The 25,434-nt window shown below is 36.8% G+C and overlaps 1 protein-coding gene across 7 annotated transcripts in view; it reads left to right on the top strand.

Annotated features, from left to right (window-relative positions):
- Positions 1-25,434, top strand: part of PDE4D (phosphodiesterase 4D) — a 743,908-nt gene that overhangs the window by 633,324 nt on the left and 85,150 nt on the right. For 6 of the 7 annotated variants that reach the window (XM_072416390.1, XM_072416392.1, XM_072416396.1 and 3 more), the window contains one exon: positions 1,076-1,125. In XM_072416390.1, the coding sequence (XP_072272491.1) occupies positions 1,076-1,125 (50 nt within the window). Of the gene's footprint in view, positions 1-1,075; positions 1,126-18,277; positions 20,004-25,434 lie in introns of those variants that run through there. The other variant, XM_072416397.1, reaches the window with a different exon arrangement.

Raw genomic sequence — 25,434 nt, forward strand, 5'->3', positions numbered from 1 at the left:
TTCTGTTTTGTGCAGATGTTTGTGCTAATACAATTTACATAGCATGCAGTGCCCCCTAATGGCCGGTAAATATAATGTTTTAGTACCCATAATATCACTTATCCACTGGTCTGTATCACTGTATCAGCCCAATGCTTAGGACAGAAATAAATCTACTGCTGTACTGTCTCTGTTCTTTCCCCTAGACCACATTTTTTGGTGTTTTTTTTTTTTAATAGGACTCTCTTGCAAGCACATATAACGTTTGTTTGTGGTAAATCATTTTACAGCGCTGGATATTTGGAAGTTCACTGATAAACACACTGAAATAGTACATCTAATGGTTTCACTGATGAACCCAATAATATCCTATGGAGACTGTGTTAGGTCTTTGGAGTACATCTTTGATTTACTGAAAAAATAAAATAAAAGCACCCCTGATCCGTTACCTGCATTGCAAGGATTCTTATCACACTTCATAATTATACTTACCTGGGTCTGTAACGACAGCTCATAAATTTCACAAAAGGGGAGAGGTCAATGAATTAATATTACAAATAAATAATGGGACAATATTCCCACACAGATTGTGTTGTGTATGAGATAAAATGAAGACGGGCCATATAAACCTGTAGATAAAACTTGGGAAAATAGCTCTGATACTCTTATATTTGGGAATGCTTTCTGATGCCTCCTGATTTTGCATTTACCATCTTTTATTCCTGATTAAAATCTGTTAATCTCCGTCAGATGTAATTGATCTTTTGTATACACAACACAATGTGTACTTTCAGTCAAGATTTACCAACACATCCGATCGCTTTTTGTAACAAATCAAAGCGAGTAAAATCATTTGGGTATGATCAGCCTGAAGAAGATTTTTACTTTGGCTTCAAATTCAATTATTTTATCAATCAATCAAAAGTGAAAAATCTGCCCAGATCTGCCAACCCTTTGTGAGCTGTGTGGCCAGGAGATTGCACTAAAACTTTCTCCGAAAGGCCAGCACTACACTAATTGTTAATTGTGTTCACATTTTTAAAGTATTGTGTGATATTTTTTCTATGTCTGATTATTGGTTTTGTTACTTTTCTAGACGGTCAACAATGTGTAACCAACCATCCATCAATAAAGCAAGCATACCAGGTTTGTGGTTTTACAGTTTTCACTATAAAATATTATTAATTGTTGTGAAGTACATATGATTTTTCAAAAAAAGATGTCCAGCCAATTTTCTGCCAGAAAGATGAACCAGGAATTCTCAGTGTTTCTCTCTGATTCAAGTGTTGGAGGGTGGAAATCAGCACTGAGACATATTGTTTGGTCACTGGGAAGAGTCCCAGTATTATGTTGTTGACATCAAAACTTGATCTGAAGCAGAATGGGCAGAGATCCCATTGTATTATCCTTCTTGATTATTACATATGCAGGAATTATATAAGAAAACAATTGCCAATTGCAAGGTCTAAAACAAACATAAATATTTTTGAATGATCACATAGGTATCACAATTCTGACATAGATAGTGATTACACAGCTCTACTTTAATAAGTGTTGTGAAAATATTGTAATTGTAAGGTAAACCTGTCATGACAGATGTACATGTGTTGCACTGGTTGACCTCCTTCTGAAATAGCTAGTTTCCTGTCTGGAATTCTCCATCTTTAACATTTTCTGAGTCCCTAATCTTTATTAAATCTGGAACTCACATTTCTCATGTACAGGTAGTCCCCGGGTTACATATGAGATAGGGACTGTAGGTTTGTTCTTAAGTCAAATTTGTATGTAAGTCAGAACAGGTACATTATTTTAATAAATGCAATTAGGACAGATGCTTGTCTCAATATAATATTAGGTAGCATGGTGTCAGTTACTGCAGTGGTCCGCAACCTTTTGGAGCTTGCAGACCACTAAAAGCACGGGCTGCAGACCACACATGCGCAGGGAGCCGTGTGTCACTCAAAGGGAAGAAACTTCCCCCAGACGTCATGATGCCAGAACCCACCCACTCTTCCATTGCAGGTCTGAGCCCAGAGACATAACCCACACCCGGGTTGTGTCCAGAGACTGCGATGCATGCGAGACATGGTCCGCGGTTCTGGCCTGTGCGCCCTCCCAAGCAGGGTCCCTATCCTGACCCTGCTGGACCCGGGGTTTGGATACCTCTTAGTTACTGTAAAAATCCTCACTGTGAATCACAAACAAAGCAAATATTAAAAAAAAAAAAAAACTTTATGGAGCCTAGACATTCATTAACTTCTGGAGCAAGCTGTGCTTTGATATGCAAAAAGAAACAACTGCAGAGTTTGTCTTGGTCATTAAAGCGTTACAACCAAAAGATTTCTTCTGCAAGTCATGGGAACGCACCCCCGCCCCACCCCCAATCAAGCCTGTGTCCTGCACACAAACAAGCAGGGAAGCTATGTTCGTATCTAGGAGTTGTCCATATGTTGGGTGTCGTTACCTCGGGGGACTACCTGTAATACTTGTCCTGGGTCAGAAATTGCATCAGCCACAGAAATGGTAAAATACCCGAACAACTAGCAGTTTTAGAAAGATGTCAATATATTCTCATGACCGGTTTTCTAAAGGTTTTTACTTTGGCATTTGTCTCCCACTTTCTGTCTGTTATGGAGATATAAATTATGGCAAAACTATGGGTTGTAGAGTATAGATGGAGTATATGGAGCCAAAAGATGTAAGCGTAGTCTGGCCCTCAGCAGGCTGGAGAGCAAGTCTGCATCTTGGGGATGGTTTATGTATGACTAAATAGAATAAAATAGAGTGGGAGATGGCTAATAACTGATAGTGTCTTTTCTGTTTTGTATAACCTATGCCAAGCACATTTCATTTTACTGAAAAAGAATGGCTGAATTATTAGAATACCAATATTCTTTTCCTCTAAAAATAAGCACAAGAGTATAAGGTAGCAAGTTATTGTCATATGTGATTCTAAAATATAGGGACATTGGATTGCAAGACATTTTCAAACAAATTTTACAAAAGTAAACCAGAAACAAGAATTCTTTCATCCCTAAAATGTTTACCTGTTTGGAACAGCCTTTTTTGGGTGTACAAAGAACAGACATAACTGTTGCATTGTAAAAGCTTTTCAAGCTCTTCATAAATCAATGGCGTGATTACCTGTTTGGCATAAGTTTCACCCTCACTTTTTTAGTATGCATTTTCCTAAATGTATGGCCCTATAATATAGGTGAGTGATTGCAGCCCTGTTAGTGTTTTTGCAGCAAAACATACGCAATAAACGACAGAGGTTTCTTCTGTGCCACAGTTGATTTTTTAGGACAAGCTTTTGACATATAAATGTTTTGTTTATAAGCAGTGCAGAAAATTCTAGGGTGTTATACTCATTTTTTTCCACCTGATGGCAGCAATGTGACACAAGACTCCTTTCTTGTCCTAGACTTGCAGTGGTGATTGGTGCCAGCTTACTTTTTAACATCTTCATAGTATGATCTCTAGTGTTGTTTATGGTATTTAACATTTTTTATAAATCAGTAAAAGCCTGTCATTATCTTTTTTCCCTATCATAAAACACCACTTGCACATTTTCTCATGCCCCCTCCTCATTTTCTCATGCCCCCTCCTCACCTTCTTTATTAGGAAACTTTCTAGTTTTATATTTATGGAGGACCCCAAAGTGCTCCTAGGATTTGTATTTTTTATTTGCATTGACATTCTGTTCTTCTAATAATCTTTTCTGGTGCTGCTTTGAACCTGACTTAAATAGAAAATGCATCAAACCCTTGTGTTCCCTTGTCAACTCAAGCCTTTTAACTTACTCAGATTGCAGGCAACAGATTTTATATATGGACTGTACTGGGTTGTTGTCTTTTACCTGTAGGTGCAGCTGTATATAAGTCCTTGTATACCCTTCAGCTCCAGTTTGGAGGTGTTAAACATAGATCTTTCTATGGACGCAGGCTGTCACTGTAAAGAAGCTGCTAGCAGACTTTAGTAAAATTCAACATAACTTGGAACTTGATTGAAACTTGCAGGCAGATAATTAAAATAGCAAACATCACTCCTATTTAGATAAGGTTTTAGTATCTATAAACTGGTTGTTTTTTTATCTTTACAAAGGCTGGCCACAAATTGCTGAAAGACTTGCAAACGTTTTGTAAAATTTGATGTACACACGGCTCTGTACAAGCTGAAGCCAATGTGAACAAGGGAGAAGGGAGCAGAATGTAATGTATGGCCTCGGAGCAATGGTGTGTTAGGGTTGGTGTCAGCAAACTTTTGTTGGTCTTAAACAGGTTTTTCCTTTGTAGTTACAGACTAGAGGAATTCAAATGTCAATTACAAGGAGGTCAAATACAGGCCAAATACACCTGTCAGTGATACCTGAATATTCTCACAGGTGTTATAAAACTAGATTCACTAATGTACATACAGTGCAAATAGTGCATACATACAAAAAAGTCACTTAAAAAAACATATATAATGGTTTGTACTGTAATCATTGCTTATAGTGCAGCAACATGCCCCAGCACATATTTGTAGGCAACTATAAACAAACAGATATTTACTTGGCAGTGTGCAGAAAACAAATTGTAAATGTTAAAAAATTCAGATTAGTTTTTCACTTTCAATGTGTTGACATGTACACATCTTAAATGAATAAAAAATACAAATAAGAAATGAGTGTGTAATTCATAATTAAACATGACCGCAGAATATTCACAACACTTAAAATGATGTTATATAGGCGGGTTCAGAACAGTGTGCTATACATTCATATGGCACTGTCCCTGCTCATGAGACACCATACACCATGCTGTACTACCAAAACCGTGCTAAAATACTTCTATACACTGCCAGTACCCAAAACACTGCAGGCGTGTCTTGCTTCCACCTAGGATAGGGAAAGCTACTCCAAATCATAAGTGTGTGCTCCTGTACAGTACAATGACCTAGAGCTTTAAGATGTGTGACATTATCATGTAGATAGAAGACATTTTTCCCTTGGGTTGTGGTGCCAATACGCAATGTAACACTGTCATAAGTTTATTTTTTTTTTGTTTTTTTTTCCTTCAGTTGCTTATATTTGTTTGAGATAAAATAAACGTAGAGCTGATCTCTGGGCAGATATAAAAGACACAAATTCTTATTAAACTGTATTTATATAGCGCCAACATATTACACAGTGCTGTACATTGTATAGGGGTTGCAAATGACAGACAGATACAGACAGCGACACAGGAGGAAAAGAGGACCCTGCCCCAAAGAGCCTACAATCATAAAGGTATTTTTAAGCAGTGTAAGAACTTGAATTTAAACTGGTGTCAGACCCAGATAAGCACAGGAGAGTGTAAAACAAAAAGCAGCACAATGCAACAATCAGTATGCCGGGAGAAGAAGAAAGCAAAGATGAGCTCATTACTCTGCTGCTTCTTCATTCACCGTTCAGCAATAGGCTGGGATGGGTCCAGGCGGAGCTCAAAGAAAGTGAGTTAAATGATGCAAAAAAATTACTGCAAAGGAAAGCTCTGGAATGAAGCCAAATATTAGAGAAATAATAGTTGTTTTTTTTATATCTTTTAGTAACTATTTATTGGTATTTTTTGGCAGCAGTTCTGCTTTAAAAATAAATGTTGCCCGGCTCTTGGTAATACAAGCTATATGGTTTGCTTAAACACTTAACCTGCAGCTTCCAGCCAGGTTATCCTAGCTGCACAGGAAACTGCAAAAAAAGGTCCCAATTGCTCCAATTCATTGTGTTTGAAGTTAGCCTTACTTTATTTTAAAACTCATTTGCCTAATGTAATGAAAAGGCTGAAATTTCCTTACTGATGATTTGTTGTCTGTGTTGTTTTTAGAGCTCAGGTTCTCCAGTTATAGGGTTCCGTAAGGGTTGGTTATTTAATAGACTTTACTTTGTTTAATGAGAACCGACTGTAAAGGAATACGATGGAAATGGATAAAAGGCCCACAAGTTTGTGACGTCCGTAACTAGTAAAGGCTTCAGTTTCACTAGTATCACTAGTAAAGGCTTCAGTTGTGATCTAGGATAGAACTTGCTTCATAATTTCAGAGATGTAACATTGAAATAAAAAAAAATCTGATTGTTACATTGTATAATGTTTCATATGTTTTATTTTATTTGTTTATATTTTTCATTAGTTTACAGATTACTATTGTTGCTGTTCATTTGCTTTAATAGCAGTACCAACTATTGTTGCAAAACCTTAACATATCAGTTGTTTTTTCATATATCAGAATTATTGCCGGTGGGAGCAAAGGGGTCCCAGTAAAGCAGACCATACATGGTTCAGTTTGCACACAGCCTCCTCGTCCCCCTAAATAATAAAACTTTAGGTAAAATCTTCCAAAAATGTAGCATTTTTAGAAAAGGGAACTCATACCTCGGACCCCAATCTGTGTCCACTTCTTATAATTTGTGTTAATTTTTTCTTGATAAATAGAAAATACCTGTTGAGTATTGGTGGAGTTTGTCTGAGATAGATTTGGAGACAGAGAAATTGTTTGTAAATCTGTGATATGACACATTGGGACTATCCCTCTATTGCAATCATTTCCCCCTTTCTCCATGTTGTCCTCCTTTTTGGTCTGGTGTATAGATTACTTGTATCTCTGGAGGTATACTATTCTAACTTCATTCCACACGTATATCATTACATTTAGTATTTTGGGTAGGAAAAAAGAAGTCTATAGGAAAGGTAATGGGAACATCTCACTTGGGTGTGTGACCGCATCGAGTCCCTGATCTAATAGGTGCCAGGCCCTGTCATATGGAGCTGTGGAGTATTGGAAGGTGAGCATGTGCAGCTAGTATAGCCATTGATATTATTATTATCATTATTATTATTACACAGTATTTATAAAGCACCAACATATTACACATCGCTGTACAAAGTCTATAATCTTGCCACTAGCTGTCCCACAAAGAGACTCACAATCTAATGTCCCTACCACAGTCATATGTCATTAGTACAGCCTAATGTTAAATTAAAGGGGAAGCCAATTAACCTAAGTGCATATCTTGTTAACATACATCTGCTGCTTTTTCCTGTCTGCCCAAAAACTCATTCACTTTATAACATTTTTTGTCTTCAGTCTGGCAGTGTTTGTGATTTTCAGTAATCCATCTACTGAGATATAGACAGAGCTGTATGTTTTGTGATTGGAGTTTGGTGCCATGCATGGGACAGTGAGCACCTCTCTTCACCTCACTGGACAAGCAAATAAACCAGAGACGGAGCGTTCCACAGACTGCTAAAAAAACTTGTTAGGAAAGGATATTGGTGTTCTGCACTTAAAAGTGTAACACTTAGCCTGCTCTTCAGGTCTCATATTGCCCAATAATGGATCACTTCAGTGCACATCTTTTGTAAACTGTGATACGAGTGGATTGGATTATAATCCAGTATGAATATATAAGCTGTGTATTGTAGATACATATTGGGATTTAAAGCAGATTAAAAAAATTGTGGTCAGGCAGATCACTAATCGCAGAATGAACAGGCTATGTCCTCTTTGCTATAAAATAACCTTACCTGCCTGATCCCAATTTTTTCAAATACACTGAGCCTGACCCCATTCCATCTTCTTCCTTCTCTTCTTTGTTCGATCATAGGCCATCTTGCTTGGCCAGGCCAGGATAACCTAATTCCCATAAATGTGCACAAGAATTCAATTATTCCCAGGAGCCACAGGGGAAGCCACGGTGTGCCATCTTTCCCAGCTTCCTACAACTCACTGATTTTTGGCAATTGAGGGAAGTGATCAGGCAGGTAAGTGTGTTTTATAACAGAGGGGTCATGACCTGTCCTTTTCTGCAATAAAGTCCTGCCTGATTGCAGATTTTCAATGTGGAACTTTAGTTCCATTTAAAAGGAAATTTGTAACCCAATTTACTAAATTCTCACAAAATCTTGAACATGTTTTTGGCGTTTCAAAAGTCATTTTCAATATTTGCAAACTTCTCATGTCATTTCTGCATTTTCATCCTTCCACAATGGCATCCAAGCAATTTAACACATAGAACATAGACATGGCCTATTGTTGTCACCATCCAGATAATCCTGAAAAATGCTATGCACTCTTCAATGGAGTGCATTTAGATAGAAAGTAACAGTACAGAGGTAGCAGGAGATCAGCAACACTGAGATCAACAAAGGATAACATTTGTTTTTATTTTTTTTACATTAATATTACTAACCTTTATAAAGCACCAACATATTATGCAGCTCTGTACAATAAATAGGAGTAGTACATAATAAACCATTTATAACAGACAAGTGCAAACAATAACACATGAGGAGCAGAGGACCCTTACCAATAGAGCTTACAATCTAAGAATTATACACAGTGTTTCACCGAGCTGATTGTCATTTAGTTAAGATTTTTGTCTTTTACCTTTAAAGATGGATCAGATAGACAAGAAGACATACACAGCATTTATATCAAATATGGATGGAATACATAAATATTTTGTTAATAAATCTGTAACATGTTATCTTAGATTTGAATGGGTATCATATAGCTTTTATTTTTCTGCAAACAGCTCGGTAAAACCACTTTACATTTTGTGCAGTTGATTTATATAAAAATGTCAAACTGTTTTGACCTTCAAATCATATATGACATTTTCCACAATATGTCAATGACTAAAGTACAGGTTATTGTTTAAATAATATAATATTTGTTTGCGTCCACTTAATGCTTTGGATCACAATGATGCTATTGCCAGTGTCCTGCGGCTTCACAAAGATTTCTGTGTAAATTTTACATCATTGCATTTTTCAGTTGTTCTGCATGGTGGTGACAATACATAAACACGCAGATCAGGTTTTCTTTCTATCACCTAGCAACGTCTAGCTTGTGACATCAGAACCATCCGGACCAGCAATGTGGAGTTACAGCTTCCCTCTGTGGAAAAATCACTTCCATGTCTCCACTAATCATTGAGGATACAGCACGAGACCGAGCTCAAACCGAGCTCTACATACACAGCAATAGACGTCAGTGTTTATTTACTGATAACTAATATTATTACTACACAGTATTTATATAGTGCCAACATATTACGCAGCGCAGTACAAGTCCATAATCATGTCACTAACTGTCCCTCAAAGCGGCTCACAATCTAATGTCCCTACCATGGTCATAGGTCATTAACACAGTCTATGGTCACTTTCTGGGGGGAAGCCAATTAATTAACCTAACTGCATGTATTTGGGATGTGGGAAAAAACCAGAATACCCTGAGGAAATCCAAGGGGAGAACTGCAAACTCCATGCAGATAGTGTCCTGGCACCCAGCGCTGCAAGGGCCATAGCAACTACCTCTGAGCCACCGTGCTGCCCATTATTATCATTATTTTACATTATCATACATAAGCATATCTGTCAGTCTATCTAATTATCTCTTTATCTCCATGTGTCTAATTGCATAGTACATAAACATTTGTGTGTGCAAAACCAAACTCCTTTCTTTAAAGGAGTGAACTTAGCTGTTTGCCTTTAAAATGGCATTAATAATCACCACGTTATAAACCAAGTAACACCATTTTTCTCTTTGACCATTCATAGAAGTGGTGATTACCTGAAAGATAGCAATTTTTGAGAGAAAGTCACATTAACTGATTGATTAATTCCTTTTGCCTTATTTATAAGGTTGCAATCAGCCTGATCATTGCTTTGTTGTTAGATAGATAGCAGTCATTGCAGCTAGGAATAGTGAGATTTGGTAAAGTTCTTGGATTGCTTAAATATAACTCACCTGGCTCAGGGAATTCCCTATGGTCTGCAGTTATTTCTTCAGACAATAAAAGACCTTCATTTATGAATGGCTGAAGTGGTTCAGCTAGGAAACAGAAGACGATAGGATCCTAAAAAAAAAAAAAAAATAAAGGTGTTTGTCCAATAAAATATGGATAGACTCTGGCACAAAAGGAAATTGTAAACCTTTACATATTTTTCTTTTTTGCTTTTTTGCTAATCAGGCTTTATGGAGATGACTCCCAAAGTCCATGGTTACAAGCACTTGCTGCTGACACCATAATTCTTTTCTTTACTCCAGTCAAATTGTTTGCATCCTTTCCTTTGCTTATATGTGTACCCTCACTACCAAATTGTACAGTCAAAGAATGTTGAATAGCTACTGCAAATAGAACTAAATACAATAAATTGATGCTATTTTTCACCTTCTCTTTCACCTTATCCAACGGAGATATTATAATATCAGAAATACAAATCAAGATAAGAAACCGTTGTGGAAAAAATGTGCTGGGAACTGATAAGTTGAGGGTTCCCACCCAAATCACCCACAAAATAAGCCCCAGATTCAACCAATTAACACATAAAGAAGTGTCCACAATGGCTAGGAAGATGGAAAGGGAGCCATGAATGCCATCTTCCCCAAACATTCAGTACCTCCCCAGTGATTAAGCCAATCATCAGGGCCAATATCGGTATAAAGCCCTGACTTCACAAAGCCACCACTGCAATGACATGGAAGGCCAGGGGTCAGCTGCTGCTTTTATCCCTTCTTTACTCAAATTTGTAGATGTGCATTTTATGACTCTATTTTTTTAGGGTTGTATAGAGGGTTACCAAAATATTACAAACCTAAATCACAATAAATAACATACTTAAACAGGAGGTATACAATTACCCCATAACTTTACATAGCATAATGGAACCGTCCCAGAAACGGATAACTATACAGATCAAAAATAGCATCTCAAACCACTGTATGGACCATGACCTTAACTCTGTAAAAGGCAAAGGGCATTCACGATCCTGACTGGTAAACAACACAATAGACAGACAAACAGTTCAACAACAGGAATAGCAGAGATACCTACAATTTAAACATGATGGTTTAAAAATATCAGGAATGATCATTATCTCCCATCTTCCTCCATGGAAGGTGGAGGCTAATAGTGATGGAGGAAGATAATAGTCACCGGATTTCCCTTACAATAGGAGAATGATGGCTACATATTCTAAAATATTTATATTTGGTAAATACTGGATGCAATTATAATATAATACTAATTTATTCAGATTCGTTGTGTGTTTATAACCGACCAAGGATGGGTTGTCATTTGTTATTTTAGATTTTACTGGGATTTGTAGTGCATATCTAAATGTATGTAGTTCCTGGTATCATCATATTTTCATTGTAGAATAGTTAAATGTTTGACGAATAAGCAAATAATATTAATCCTAATCTGTTTATGAAGTCCATGATGTAGTATGTTATGACGAGAGGTTTAGAAGTTGAATTAACCTCGGTATCCAATAATACGCAAAGTCTGGTCTGTGTCGGCGACGTTCGCTGTGTGTGAGTCTGTTTTTGATCATCAATCCTGAGATCACATCCAGGGTAATTAATATGACACATCTATTTGTTCATCATTCCCAGAGTGTATAAGACACAGCATGTGTAATGGCTTACTGTAACTCACCATGCTTCCAGCAAAATGCACCTACAGGCATAATGAATGACGTGAGAGCATTGTAATGTCACACAAAAGTCAATCTCTGGGATCTTTTGTAATAAGCTGCAACTGTAAGTAAATGGAAGACCTCTAGCTGTTTATGAAATCTGCTCTACTGAATCATACCTTCTGTTTGGCAGGACAACTTTTAGCATTCTAAAGCAGCACGATTTGGAGAAATATATGTGGTTTAACTTTAAGTAGGTGTAGACCATAACCACATGTAGTTTCCATCTGAAGCCCTTGTGGCAGGGCGACATTGAGGGAGCCCAATAGGAAATGGAGCGAGTGGTGTCACCCTGAAACATGGTAGGGTCACCAGGAATAATGCTAAAAAAACTGCAGATGTTTAAATGACAAAGTTGTTCTGAAATGTTATAGATATGTAAAAGGTAATTTGCAGTGATTGGGTTTACAACTTATGCTTTGGTCTGATAACATTTAATTTTTGCCAGGATAACCTAAGCTACAGTCCCTCAGTCTGACGTAGGAAAAGTGCTGTCTTTGGAAAAAGTATTTGGGGCAATGGCTGTGGCTGCTTAACCAAAGCCAATAAGAACTGTTACAGCTGTCGCTAGTAAGTAAGAAAGCCAGGGTACTTAAGGTATGAGAATGCAAATTAGCCAGCAATAATCCTTGTTACATAACAAGGCATCCTTTATGTACTGACCTTAAATTGGATCTGAGTGCCTAATATGCCTTGGTTATTAACAAGTTATGATCACATCACAATACACTTAGCACAGTTATCTAGGACAGATCTCCTTATGTCAGCACCTCTGACTGTTGATCTTTTCTTTCGTCATATTGACAGTTTCATACTTGTTTGCTTGAATTATTCCTTATTCCTCATAGGAAAATATTTTTACCCCAACATAAATAGCCCCCACTGGGGATTATTGTTTTTTGTTGTTTTTGTGCTAGATTAACAGTCTGGCAACAGTATTTGAATTTGAATAGTCTAAATGTATTAAACTTTTATTGTTTACTCATAGATACTACCAAACATCTGTGGTTCTAGAAATTAAAGTGCATCACATTAAAAAGACTTCCTAATAAAAAGCTTAAAAAAAAAGAGCAAACATATAAAATTGTTAAGAGAAATTAAAAAATTCCAATCTTGGCTTCTATCCACTTCCTAGAAGCACATTTTGATTGCCCAGCTTTCCTGGGAAGTAGCATAAGCAGTGACATCAGGAAATGAAACTGGTTCAAGGTAAAATTAATTTTTATCACCCTTTTGAGAAAGTTTTTTATTTGTGGTCTGTCAATATTTGTATTTGTAGATCTGTCAATAAAACAGAATGAAATCCAAAAAGTTGATCAGGCAGGTCCTTTACTGCAGAAGGAATGGGTGATGTACCTTACAATAAAATAACCTTACCTGTCTGATCACAATTCTTTAATTGCACTTAATTGCAATCCTTGCTCCGGCACCATCATCGTTACCCGATCTTCCTGGATTTGGCTCTTTGGCTGGATCAGGATGTTCTGGTGACCAGGAGTTCAGTCCTGGCAACCCGCAGATCAGCACACAGATGAAGATAACAATAAACACATGCCCCAGTTTTCAAATCAGAACTTTAAGAACAACCTTGTATTTTCATTTTAGGATCTGCTCTGAAGACTAATCACCGGTTTAAAAATGCTGTATTGATTAGCTCATGACTGTGTTATTTCTCCTTTCACTGTCTAGTCAATGGTTAGGAAAAGCCTGGTTCAGATTGTCCAATTACAGACTTAGGTGGCTGCTGGAGAAACCTGAAATACAGTGCAGTCAGCAGGTCCTGGACCTTGCTATGTTGCTTAGTAAAGCTGGTTAAATTAACAGAATGTCAGATTCTTTGACAGGTGAAACAGTTCACATGTAGTTATTTCAACTGGTTGTTTAGCTTTAATATATTTTATCGGCTATCGGTTGAAATGGGTGATTTGATACGTTGGAAAGGTACATGTTCTCCATAAAATGTCTAAATACCAATGTGTATTGTAACCGATAGCCTATCAGAACTGAGTTCAGTGAATTCAGCTTAAAGTTTCTAAGTTTTCATTATGGGTGACTGGACTGTACTGGTCCTTTTCTTATTAGATAACTTTATGACAAAATACAAGATAAATACAGGCAATTTGGCTTAGAGATGTTTGTTTGAGATGTGGGCAGAGCTGTGAAGACTGGAGTGCACAGCCTGGGTTTGAGTCATTTATATGACTGCATGTTGACGGATTCTCTAAATGTGAATGCTGCCATGGTGCTATGGATGAAATCACTGTGCAGTCAAAGCAGTGATTGCTTTATTTTTGATCCCACTCTTTTTCACAGGCATCTCCTTCATGAATACATAATAAAAATTAAAAGTGTGTTTGAATTCCAATCAATATAGCTTTTCCCCAGTGAAGTTGTTTGATTATCATTAAATTAAAAGTAATCAATTACACAGAGCCGTGAGTCACTCGGCTTCTCTTTAGCTCCTCGTCTTGTCATCCCAGATTCTTCTCTGGTTAACTCATTCGGGCTGCTGTCATTCGTAGATGTCACCTTTTTTCATGGAAACACAATTCATTCTAAATCTTGTTACCTGAGCCCGGATTCGGCTATTAGACATACAGACTGCTATGATTAGGAACAAACATTTAACTGTTTTTCTGCAGCTTTGAACCACAAAGAAGACATTTCAGGCAGAAATATAAAGTTTACAAATTTATTGAAAACATTTTGTTCCTACAAAGCTGAACAAACAACTAAATACACATGTGTGGAGGCAGGTTTGCCTTCTAAAATATTTTTATTTCTGTCCATTCATTCCTCCAGTTACCACAGCTCTACCACACAGCAAAAATCCATCTGGCAAGACCAGAAACATTGACTAATCACTATTTCTCTATTACTGATTTAAAATGCCTTGTTCTGCAAAGTGTCTGTGTAGAGTAGGAAACTTGGTAGAGTCAAAGCATAGCTTTCTTCATGACAGCTAATTAATGACCGGATGATTGGTGGGGAACATTATTCATTAGAGTAGCAGGAAGGTCTGAACCATTGAATTTTTACCTATAAGCAGGTTACAATACAGTTTCCAGTACAGCAAGGAGAACCGTGAGCAGCACAGTGGTGACAATACAAAATCTTCCTCTGAACCTTGTAAAACTATAAATCGTTGGCACAGACAGGAGTGTCATACATGATTTCACATTGCAGATATACAATTATAAAGGGCAAAGCATAGCAGTGACTAGGAATAGGAAATGCATTGTTATATTCCAAAAGAAAGTAAAAAATAAAGGTATTTTTGTCAGCACAATAAATCTTCCTATATGTTACCTTATATGTAATAAAACAAAAAAAAAATCTTTTTGTTCAATTTATTCCAATATTCTTTCATATAGTTGCTTCCAAGGAAAACAAAACTGAAACCCTGGTGAGTCAGTTGTCAGTGTGTGGAACAAAATGTCTTGTTGGCTTTCTTCCATTCATAGAAGTCAGAATAATTCCCTGGATCAATCACTGCACTGGTGAATCCAACTAATTATAGCTGGAGATGCCATATTTAGTAGAAAAAACATCCAGTCATTTACAGTGCTTTTTATTATTTTTTTTTAGAGTGACCCAAAAGGTTTTAAAAGCAGGGTAGTCAGAAGGTAGTTATGCAAAATGTTATTTTTGACCAAGCCTTTTGCACTCCCTGGGGTTGGGAATTGATTTATTTTGCTACTGGGTGGCTTTAGGCAACTTTGTACTCTCAACTCTGAATTAGATACAGAATATTAACATTTAGTCTGGCATACCTTTATCTTCCACACAATGTTCCTCTAAAAGTTGTAATTGTCTCTTTTGGTTTGGGTAATAAACAAACTGGGTTGTTTTATTCTTAAAGACTCGGTTGCTCATTACAAAATATGTATATCCCGCAGCACAGCAAGTCCCCAAGAGATATATTAGGCCAGTGAGCAATTCATCTATAAACAACCAGTATAGGAAATGATGGGTAAAGCATAAAAAGCACCATGAAAGCAGAGAAGAAGTGTTCATATTTGATCACACTCTGTATGACCCCCAAAGTCATCCAAAGGCCTAGAGGGTCAGAGTGTGAAAGGAAATGAATCAAGCAGTCACACTTTTCTCAAGAATTTTGAGTCATAGCAAGGAATAGAGAGAGACACAAAGCTTCTGTCATTAGAGAGTTTTCTGAGTACTATGACAAATGTATGTTTACAAAAAGTAGAGGAACTGCAAGGAAATATTGTGAAGAAACATCTCGTAAAGGTAATTTTATAAGTATAATTATGTGTTGACCAGCAAATCACTGTGCTGTATATATAAAAGAGAAGTGGAGACATGAAAACTGCACCGTTTATTGTAGATTAAAGGAGGGATCCTCATTTAGTAGAAAATATATTTCTATATACTGACAAAATTCTATATACTGCCAAAGAAATCTTCAAATCTATTCTTTCTGTTTGGATTAGGACTGTTTTGTTATCTGATAAGGAAAGCTTGTTGGGTATATTGAACTAGTTTTAAATAGGTATTTATGTATTTGGTAGTGGAAGCAAGGAAGAGGGAACAGTTGGGAGTGCTGGAGAAGTTAGTAAAAAATGGTTATTAGGGAGGATGGTAGAATTATAGATTATATTGTCTAATCTAAAAAGTGACCTTGTCTTTTTACCCAGGATCTTTTAATCATAATCAGGGTTTTCAGGATCTTTTAATGATAAATGGATCACATAATTCCTCACTCCACAGCAGCATTTATGCATCTTTCATGACATTCATTTCACTCCATGAGACCTGGGGAAATAAGGCCATGTGTTAGTTTCAAACCAACCACTTTGGGCTAAAAACCCTTCTGTAGGCCCATGTGAAGGTTCTGTACCATTTACAAGCCACAGAAGGCTTGGTCTACACGGACGGTTTTAAAAACTAATGTAAACATTCCTACCGCATTTATATGCACATTTATTAGCATTTTAAAGCTTGCCTTTGAAATGCTGGGAAATGTTTATGCTGCGTTTTCCTGCGTTTTCGTTTCAAGCACTATTAAACGCGGGAAAATGCATCCATTAAAGTCAATGGACACATTTACCTGCATGGGAATTTCAAACATGGTCTTTTAAAGCCTCTGGTTAAACACTGGGAAAACATCCGTGTAGCCTAACCCTAAGAGAGGGGGAGTGAGTCGTAGTATTATTATTAATAAACAGGATTTATATAGCGCCAACATATTATGCAGCGCTGTACATTAAAAAGGGGTTGCAAATGACATACTAATACAGACAGTGATACAGGAGAGGACCCTGCCCTGAAGAGCTTACAATCTAGTAGGTGGGGGAGTGCTCTCAACTGTGCAAAACAGGGATCATACTGGGGAGGGTGCAGACTAGGGAGCCCCATGGGACTTCTGCTAAAACATATTTATGTATTTATTGTAATATAAAGTAGGTAAAATTAAAATCTACTTCAGTGTCCCTATTTTAAAAGCTTTTAGCTCACAGAATTATTCCTTACCGAAACTCAGGAAATGTATTATATCCGTATCACTTTTACTTTTTTTTTAGTTGGATGGAACTAGGTTCAAAACTCCTAAATATTTTGGGCCCCAATGCTAGAGTTGCCCTCTTTAAAGAACCTTAAGACAAAACTCACAACTGTTATACATATTGACCTAAAGTGACCCTGTGAATTCTGTAACTTCTGCCTTACTTGTGTCCCCCACTGATTCACCTGTTTGTGGCATCTGTTATAGGAACACAAAGATGTGCTGGTGGTGTAAAGCCATGCATTAGTTGTTATACCTGCAGATAAGCTTAGGACCCATATTTAGAATACAGTATAATTTTTTCAACTATCACATGGACTCAGCAGTGAAGTAGAGGTCACAGAAAAGGAACCAAAGCAAGTGATGGTGGGACACTTTGAAAGCTGTATGGTAGAGGGTCTGACAAAGGCTGCAACGCTAGAAGAGGAAGTAGGAATCATGGACCACGTGAGACAAGAGTGTACTTTGTCTGGAATTTTGTTGTGAAATCTACATTTTGGATAAAACATTTTTGCAAGAGATGACCAGAAACATCCATGAACTCACCTAAATTATCCCACATATTGCTGGTATAGCATATTGCATCTTCAGAGTATTCAAGTGTACCTAAGAAAGATAGAATTAGCCCTGGAATGTTGTGTTGCGCCATGAAGGTCTTTTTACGCATAATCCAGAAACCAGCCTGTAATCTTGTTTTGTTTCATACAATCTAGAACAATTAGACAATGTGCTTCCTGCAAAGTTTTTTTTTTTTTAACCTTTGTTTCCTTGTAAGTACATGTTTAGATGTACAGCTCTGTACCAGCAATGACATTCCACTAACAACCACAAAGGGCTTTGATTGTCAAAGAATTTCCAAATCTTTGCTGTATAACTGTAAAATGATTTTGATGCTCAGTACATGTGCTCATAAAGAAATAAGTGTAGATATCCTAAAATTTATAAACCTGCTGTGTATTTTTACAACTTTACTGCAAGAACTAATTGCTTTGGTTATATGATATTTATTTAAACGACTAATTAGATATATTGATGACAAAAATGGTAGTATTTTGGCTGAGCATGGATATTCCCCCAAAAAGAATCACCAAATCAGTTCCCTATAATTGACTAGAATGGCACACACACAGTAAAATGTTAATCCAGCATAAAATACACAGGGTTTCTTTATTAAACTCATCACTTATTGCTGATAGATACAGAATCCATGACATTGTTATGGCTATGAGAAGCATAAAAACAACTCGGATTGTAATCTGTTTCTGTTTATTAGCAATGCTCTGCATAAAGGATGAATGTGAGGTTTTGCCTGGATGCAGCTAGCTGGATCAGAAGCACCTGACACTGGTGACATCATAGGGAAGGATTCTAGCAACAACCAATCACAGCCCAGCTCTGCTGTTGATACCTGACGAGCCGGAGTTCTCTTCTTCCTTTCCTATAGCAGCCGAGTGCTCTTATAAATGCTAAGCATGTAACATGTGGACTTCACGACTGCAGCAGATATTCAGATAGAAGTCAGCAATAGGATTCAAGAAAATACAGTATACCACCGGGACATACAATAATACATGTTCTATATTTCAATATGCCATTAGCATGCACAATTTCATTTCACTCCACAATATACACTGAAAGCAAGGAGATATATATATGATAGAGTGGGGGAGGAAAACATTTCAATCACATCCAGTGTACACACAGATATGCTGCATTCTCTGAAAACAATTTGTATCACCTTACATTGTGTGCTGTTGTCATCAGTAGCGTCTGCCTATTGACTGTTGTTGGAGTATATTGCATGCAACTCCCCAAGAGGTGAATGGAGAGTCATGCATGTATATTGCTGGCACACAGGTACTCTAATCCTCTAATAGGCTATTGAAAAAGGTCCCATTTGACAAATAAATGTACCTTAGAGCTCTAAACTGAATTGCCTGAGAATGAAGCCCTATATAGGCTTCATTCACACAGGTGAAAGTGCATGGAAATTTGTTTATAGCAGTGGGTCGGGCTCCTGCTTGGATTTTAACCAGTTATTTGCCCTCCAACAAAAGCTGGGGGCTCTTTTTCTTTCTTTTTTTTCATATAAAATTCACTAAATACGTATAGACTTTTCACATGGAGAAGTACATTATCACCATGCAAAGGCTATTTCACTTTGCTTAATAAATGAGCTTTGCTGACTTCAACCAACCAAATATGTGCAGACATTTGTTTTTTTTCATGTGTGCACATGGGTGTTCTTTCCAAAGTGAATTTTCAACACATTTACTAGGCTAAATTACCTATCCCTGGCAGATTGATAATTCACCTTGAAAAGTTAGCAGCCTAAACCCCTTTAGCAAATCATCTCCTTTGTCAGCAGGACAAGAATTTAGAATATCTCTGAAAGGGGCATAGAATTAATAAAACGTGGAAGAATCTCTGTCAGTTTTATATTAGACTTAACCTTTTATTGTATGTTCTTTCAGGAAGGAACAAAAAAAAAACCCCATAGAGCAAAAAAATCTAATAGAGGCTTTAACATTTTCTAAACTATATCTCATACTTTATATTTTGTTCAGAATTACACTTTATGCTTGTAATATTTTGGAAACATGGGCTGCCTTGCATTTGTTCATTGGAGGTAAATGAATATGTGCAAAGTTTAATACATTTAACTGTATTGTTTCAATAAAAAATACTTTTGAATATGTTAATATGTATCCCAGGGGCTTTGTTTTAGCAAAATTAAACAACACATTCACATTCTAAGAAACCGATCAAGTTAATTTTACTAGCAGCACGTATTTCCATAGTGAAGGGGTGGAAGAGAGCGGACATATCATAGAACCAATTGTGGCAAAGCTGAACTGGATAATTGTTAACGGGCTAACCAGCACTCTTATTGACAAGTTAAAACAAATCTGGGATCCGTGGGTGGCATATAATTCGAGGTGGATAGTACCATCCCAATTGGGGGTAATAGCCTGACCAAGCAACTACTTGATCGAAAGTCTCTCCACCCCCCCCTCCCTTTCCATTTCCTCATGTATCTCCCAGAGCTGGCCAAAGTCAAACAAGTAATCTAAAATATGTATTCCATTTTCTACTTTGAATAAAAAACAATGTTTGATAACTGCAAGTATTAAATCGTTACCAAACCTTGATTTTTTGTTCCAGTGGTTTATGTTCACAGATCTGTGCATACATGTTAGATATACTGTGTGTTATAGTGGGAGCAGACACTGGACCTGGGACAGGGTGTCTGTGATCCTGTGATGAATTGAGAACGGTAGACAGAATATTGTACACAGATTCACTCTACAGACCTGATTGAATGCACAATGATAGCAGCTCATACACAACATCACCTGATCAGTGTCAGCTCATTCCCATTACCTTTTCTGATGCAAATGACATCGTGCTGCAGATCACTGTTAACCCCCTCATTCTTTTGTATGGTCCCCTATGGGTTTTGTTACAATTTCTCTTTTTAAAAAAATGCCTTTTTGTTATGTTTAAATAAGACAGACATGCAAAGAGATGTATATGAAGATATTGGCACATGTACTCCTCCGAGATGTGCATGGTGAATGCACCAACTCACGTAGGCTTTTCTTCCAAGGAAATTGAAACATAAATATTGTGCTATAGAGTCCAAGATATTTTGGGCTGATTAAAAATACTGGACGATAAGGTTTGTATTGCTTATAGGAGCCATGTTTCATGTACAAGCCGTAACTACAATTTTAAATAATTACATGTTGAAAAATGATAAGTCCATGGAATTCATTTTTTATTCATTAAAGATTCCAGTGTAAGGGTTGCTTTTTATGTATAGGAGTCTTATTAACACTTTCAAAAGTGAATGTTTCTCAAAGTGAACTGAATTTTGACTTAAATCATGTGTAAGTGAAAATCTTGTTTGTCTTGCACATGATGTTTTTATTATTATTGATTATAAAGCAGGATTTTTATAGCGCCAACATATTACGCAGCGCTGTACATTAAATAGGGGTTGTAAATGACAGACAGATATAGACAGTGACACAGGAGGAGGAGAGAACCGGCCCTGAATAGTTTACAATCCAGGAGTATTGCAATAGCACTTAGTTGACCCAAATTCCCTAATACATCAGTTGTACTAGAACAAAAAGCAAAGTGAAAAGCATGCAATGTTTAATAATGTAATTTTATATCCTGGAGTTCTTTGTGCATGTGCAATCAAAGTTGTCCAAAATTGTGGTTAGTTTTCTAAAGCAAGTTCATAATTAAGAAAAGTAAATGTTCACTTTGCAAAGTGTATGTTCACTGGCAAATATTAATTCACATAAAATCATGTGCAGCAGCAGACAGCACATAGTTGTAAGATTAAAGTGAATGCAGATTTACCCTAACTATACTTAATGAGTGAGCAGGGAGCATGCTCTATACCTTAAATAGCCTCATGTCATGGCAGGAGACTACAAGTCCTTTTTTTTGTTTTTAGTATTTTTTATTTTATTGTTATCGCATTTTCATACACTTATAAAGTAAATATATAACCTTCAAAAACTAAAAACCATACTTATGCAGAAAGACTTTGCAGCATTTAAAATCCAGGGACATCTATAGTGTCAATCTATCCTGCAGGATAATCCCAACCTGTGAATGTCCTTGGAAATCAGGTTCACATACCAACTGAGTTAAAGGGTTTCACTTGTAACCCAATTACACGTTTAAGAGCTTTGGATTGATTTATGTGGAATGCAATGTATTTACTACTATGTCTTTTTTTCTGTTCTGGTTTACACTGTGCTGACACAGGCCCCTCTGCAGTGCTTGCAGCTCCAGATGAGATGGCGAATGTTCCAGTCCACAGTTTAGTGTCAGCTGTGTTACTGTGAACAAGAGTAGCCTCTGAGGGCTGGTTTCTGATGTCGCACTAAGCATGATAAGAATGCCATTGACGTCAGCAGAGTCTTCATTTGTGAGAATGGCACTCCTGCACTTGAAACCACACCAAGCAATTGCATTGCTTTGGAAAATAAAAAGCTTGGTGTGGGGAGGGGAAAATGAGAGCACTAGCTGCAGCTGAATTCTACTTTTTTATTATTATCACTGGTGTCTATGCCTCTTCTGTATGTTACTCTTGTGTTTTGAGGAAGATGGGGACAAAGTCTGACCAAGGAAACTGTATCCCCTTCCTACATGTTTGACATGACACTGATACAATAAATATGCAATATATAAAAATGGATAGAGCGCAACATACGGGAGCTGGAAGCATTTACCATGGAAGAAAAGTAGGGCAGGGAGGATTTTGACAATAATGCCAGGGAAAGAGCTTGTATTAAACACTGGATTTGCAGATAAAATGAGTAACTGCATATGTAAAGATATCTTTATAGATCACATTTACAAAGGAGCAAGCTGCATGAGGCTCAGAGTGTAATATGTAGGCTGCCATTGCTATTCTTGGCTTCAAATGCATTCACTGTCTTTAACTACCTTGCATGCTTCTGATACATTAATCCAACCTGAAAAAAATAATTGTGAGGTTTTGTCTCAGACATATGGCTAGGGTTGATATTATTATTATTATTAATAATAATAAACAGGATTTATATAGCGCCAACTTATTACGCAGCACTGTACAATAAATAGGGGTTGCAAATGACAGACAAATACAGACAGTGATACAGGAGGAGAGGACCCTGCCACGAAGAGCTTACAATCCATGAAGTGGGGGAAGCAACACACAATAGGTGCCTAATCTTTCACTGGCCTGGTCAGTAAACATGGAGCTTGTTTCCATTGGCATTAATAGGAAAGGCATAGTAAGACTGGAATGTTCTTCCTGAAGGTGGCAACCTTTTATATTGGACAACCAGTGATCTGGCATTATTTGATAGAGATAATTTTTTTTCAAATGTGAAATATTTTTTGATACATTATTTTTTTTTCAAATGTGAAGGAAGGTCATGTAATAAAAACTGGACCGAAATGTTGCAAAGATAACTTATTATTTTTCCACTGGTGCCATCAGTCCAGGTAATCAGCTGCTACAACTCATCGTGTACTGTTTAAATTTCTGACTTTAGAGAAGAAAGTTCTATGGTGTTTGGAGCCTTCAATATGCTTTAGTCCCAGGACAGCAAATAATTGCTTCGTTACATTGTAACATATTTCCAGGTACTCATCTTCAACTTGTTGTGACACCAAATTAGATGTTTTTTTCTTTTTTGGTCAGTGATGGGATGAGTTAGAAAAACAACACTATTACTTTATATATAAAACATTTTATTTTTGTGAGAGGTCAAACCTGCATCACAAATGTATATGGATATGTAAAGTGACCCCTCCTGGGCAGGAAATGTTTACGTTTGTTACACATCTGTCCCAAATCTCCTGACATTTTATGCCAACAGAGGTTTGAGACTGGTGCTTTTATTACACCGTGAACTGTGCACATTCAGCCATGTCCATACAACACTCTCCAATATTCATCCCCAGAACGAAGTTTAATATCTGAAACATTAAAACAGGTCAAGTAGTCTCCCACTGTCTGGCTTACCTGCCAGAATCTTAAATGTATGTGGATGGACTAAATGTAATGACCCTCTCCTCTTCCTTCCTGGTAGAGTTGCCAATCTACATCAGCACTGTCACCTGTGAGTGGGCAGAGCTGTGTCATTGGGAGACATTAGGATACAACAGTCCCCCCCTAATCATTGTCTAGACACTGATCTAATTTCCCAGGTATACAAAATTTTCTAAACTCACTGAAGGAACTATTTCAGTTTGTAAATGTACATTCAGCTTCTTCTTGGAGGGTAGATATGGCATATATATATATATATATATATATATATATATATATATATATATATTATTTACACTGGGTGGCTCAGTGGTTAGCACTCTGGCCTGTGCAGCACTGGGTCCCAAGTTCGAATCTCGGACAGGACTATCTGCATGGAGTTTGCAGGCTCTCCCCATGAGGTTAATTGAATTGTCTTCCTCCCCAAAATTGACCTTAAACTGTAATATTGACATATGAATATGGTAGGGAGCCCCTTTGAGGGACAGTTAGTGACATGACTATTGACTTTGTAAAGTGCTGTATAATATGTCAGCACTATATAAATACTTTATAATAATAATAATAATAACAAATATACATATAGATAGATAGATATATAGACAGATAGAGATCGGTATGGGAGCACCGAACAAGAATAAGTATTGCAACACTTACAGAATCCAAGCGTCGACATGGCCATTTTTTTCTTTTTTTTCTAAGGCTAGGTTTCCATAGATACTGAGTAATGGAAATCTCGGTCAGTTTCATGGAATACTGAACCTTAGTCGAGCAGTAATAACAGTAGCAATACTTAACTGTACGTATTCATAGTTGTGTTGTATATGTAAATATATTGAGGTGAAGAAACAGAGACTGTGTGTTTAACACAAGCAATTATAGGTTAGCAAAAATCTTTCTTTTTTTGTATTTTCTGTTATACACTTTGCAAAGTGAGCATATTAAATATTAAAACAATTAGTGAATAATCAATCATCTTCCACTCTTTTAGTAAATCAACATGAATGTGTTTAACATTATATATTGAGTGTTGGTCCTGTGTCACATACTCACAGAATAAAATCACTGAGACAAAGCCCAGTACCTATGAATATTGCATTCATAAACCAAATTATTCAGAGTTTATAACTAATTAACTTGTTGTATTGTCCTCATAATAAGGCGTATTATCATCATATGGTGCTTCTTGTTTACCGGTGTTAGAGACAGACTTTACTTTACTTATCTTTTTAAAAGAATATACTGTATCTTTGCGCCAGGATTGGATGCTGGCTGTACTGTCTGTTATAAACATAACCAATAAAAGTAGAATTTTTAATTATGAACAGAATGCCATTTGCAGAAATGGTGGCAAAAAAACATGTCACTATTACATTTAAGTTAAACAGCTCAGTAATATTTGGAATACATGTAAAATACAACAGTTTTCCTATAGACAACAATGACAGTAATACACAGCTTTTTAAACTTGCTGTAGGTGACTTTTTACAGGTCTGTGCCTCACTGTGCCTTACACAGGGTCTGTTTACACTAGATATAGTATACTTACTCTGTATGTTTACAGTCAATTCCACTTGGAGTGTCTCCACTCTTTTTATTTATAACAAGAGAAAACAAGGAAAATTTGCAGAGACCAGTAGTGCTTTTATTATTTCAACTAGAACAAATAGACTATCAAGACTTCATGAAAGAATTAATATTATTCTTATTTCACATAGCCACCAATTTTGATTCACACACAAAAAAGGAATACTACACAAAATGCAAAATAACAAAAATAGTGCTTGCCTAGAAACATTGTTTCTATGCCCAATGCAGTCAGAATTTGTGTTTTTTAGAACAAAATTTAAGTGTTTATATAA

This window comes from Pyxicephalus adspersus, chromosome 6 (genome assembly GCF_032062135.1).
Source record: "Pyxicephalus adspersus chromosome 6, UCB_Pads_2.0, whole genome shotgun sequence".
NCBI classification, from domain to species: Eukaryota; Metazoa; Chordata; class Amphibia; order Anura; family Pyxicephalidae; genus Pyxicephalus; species Pyxicephalus adspersus.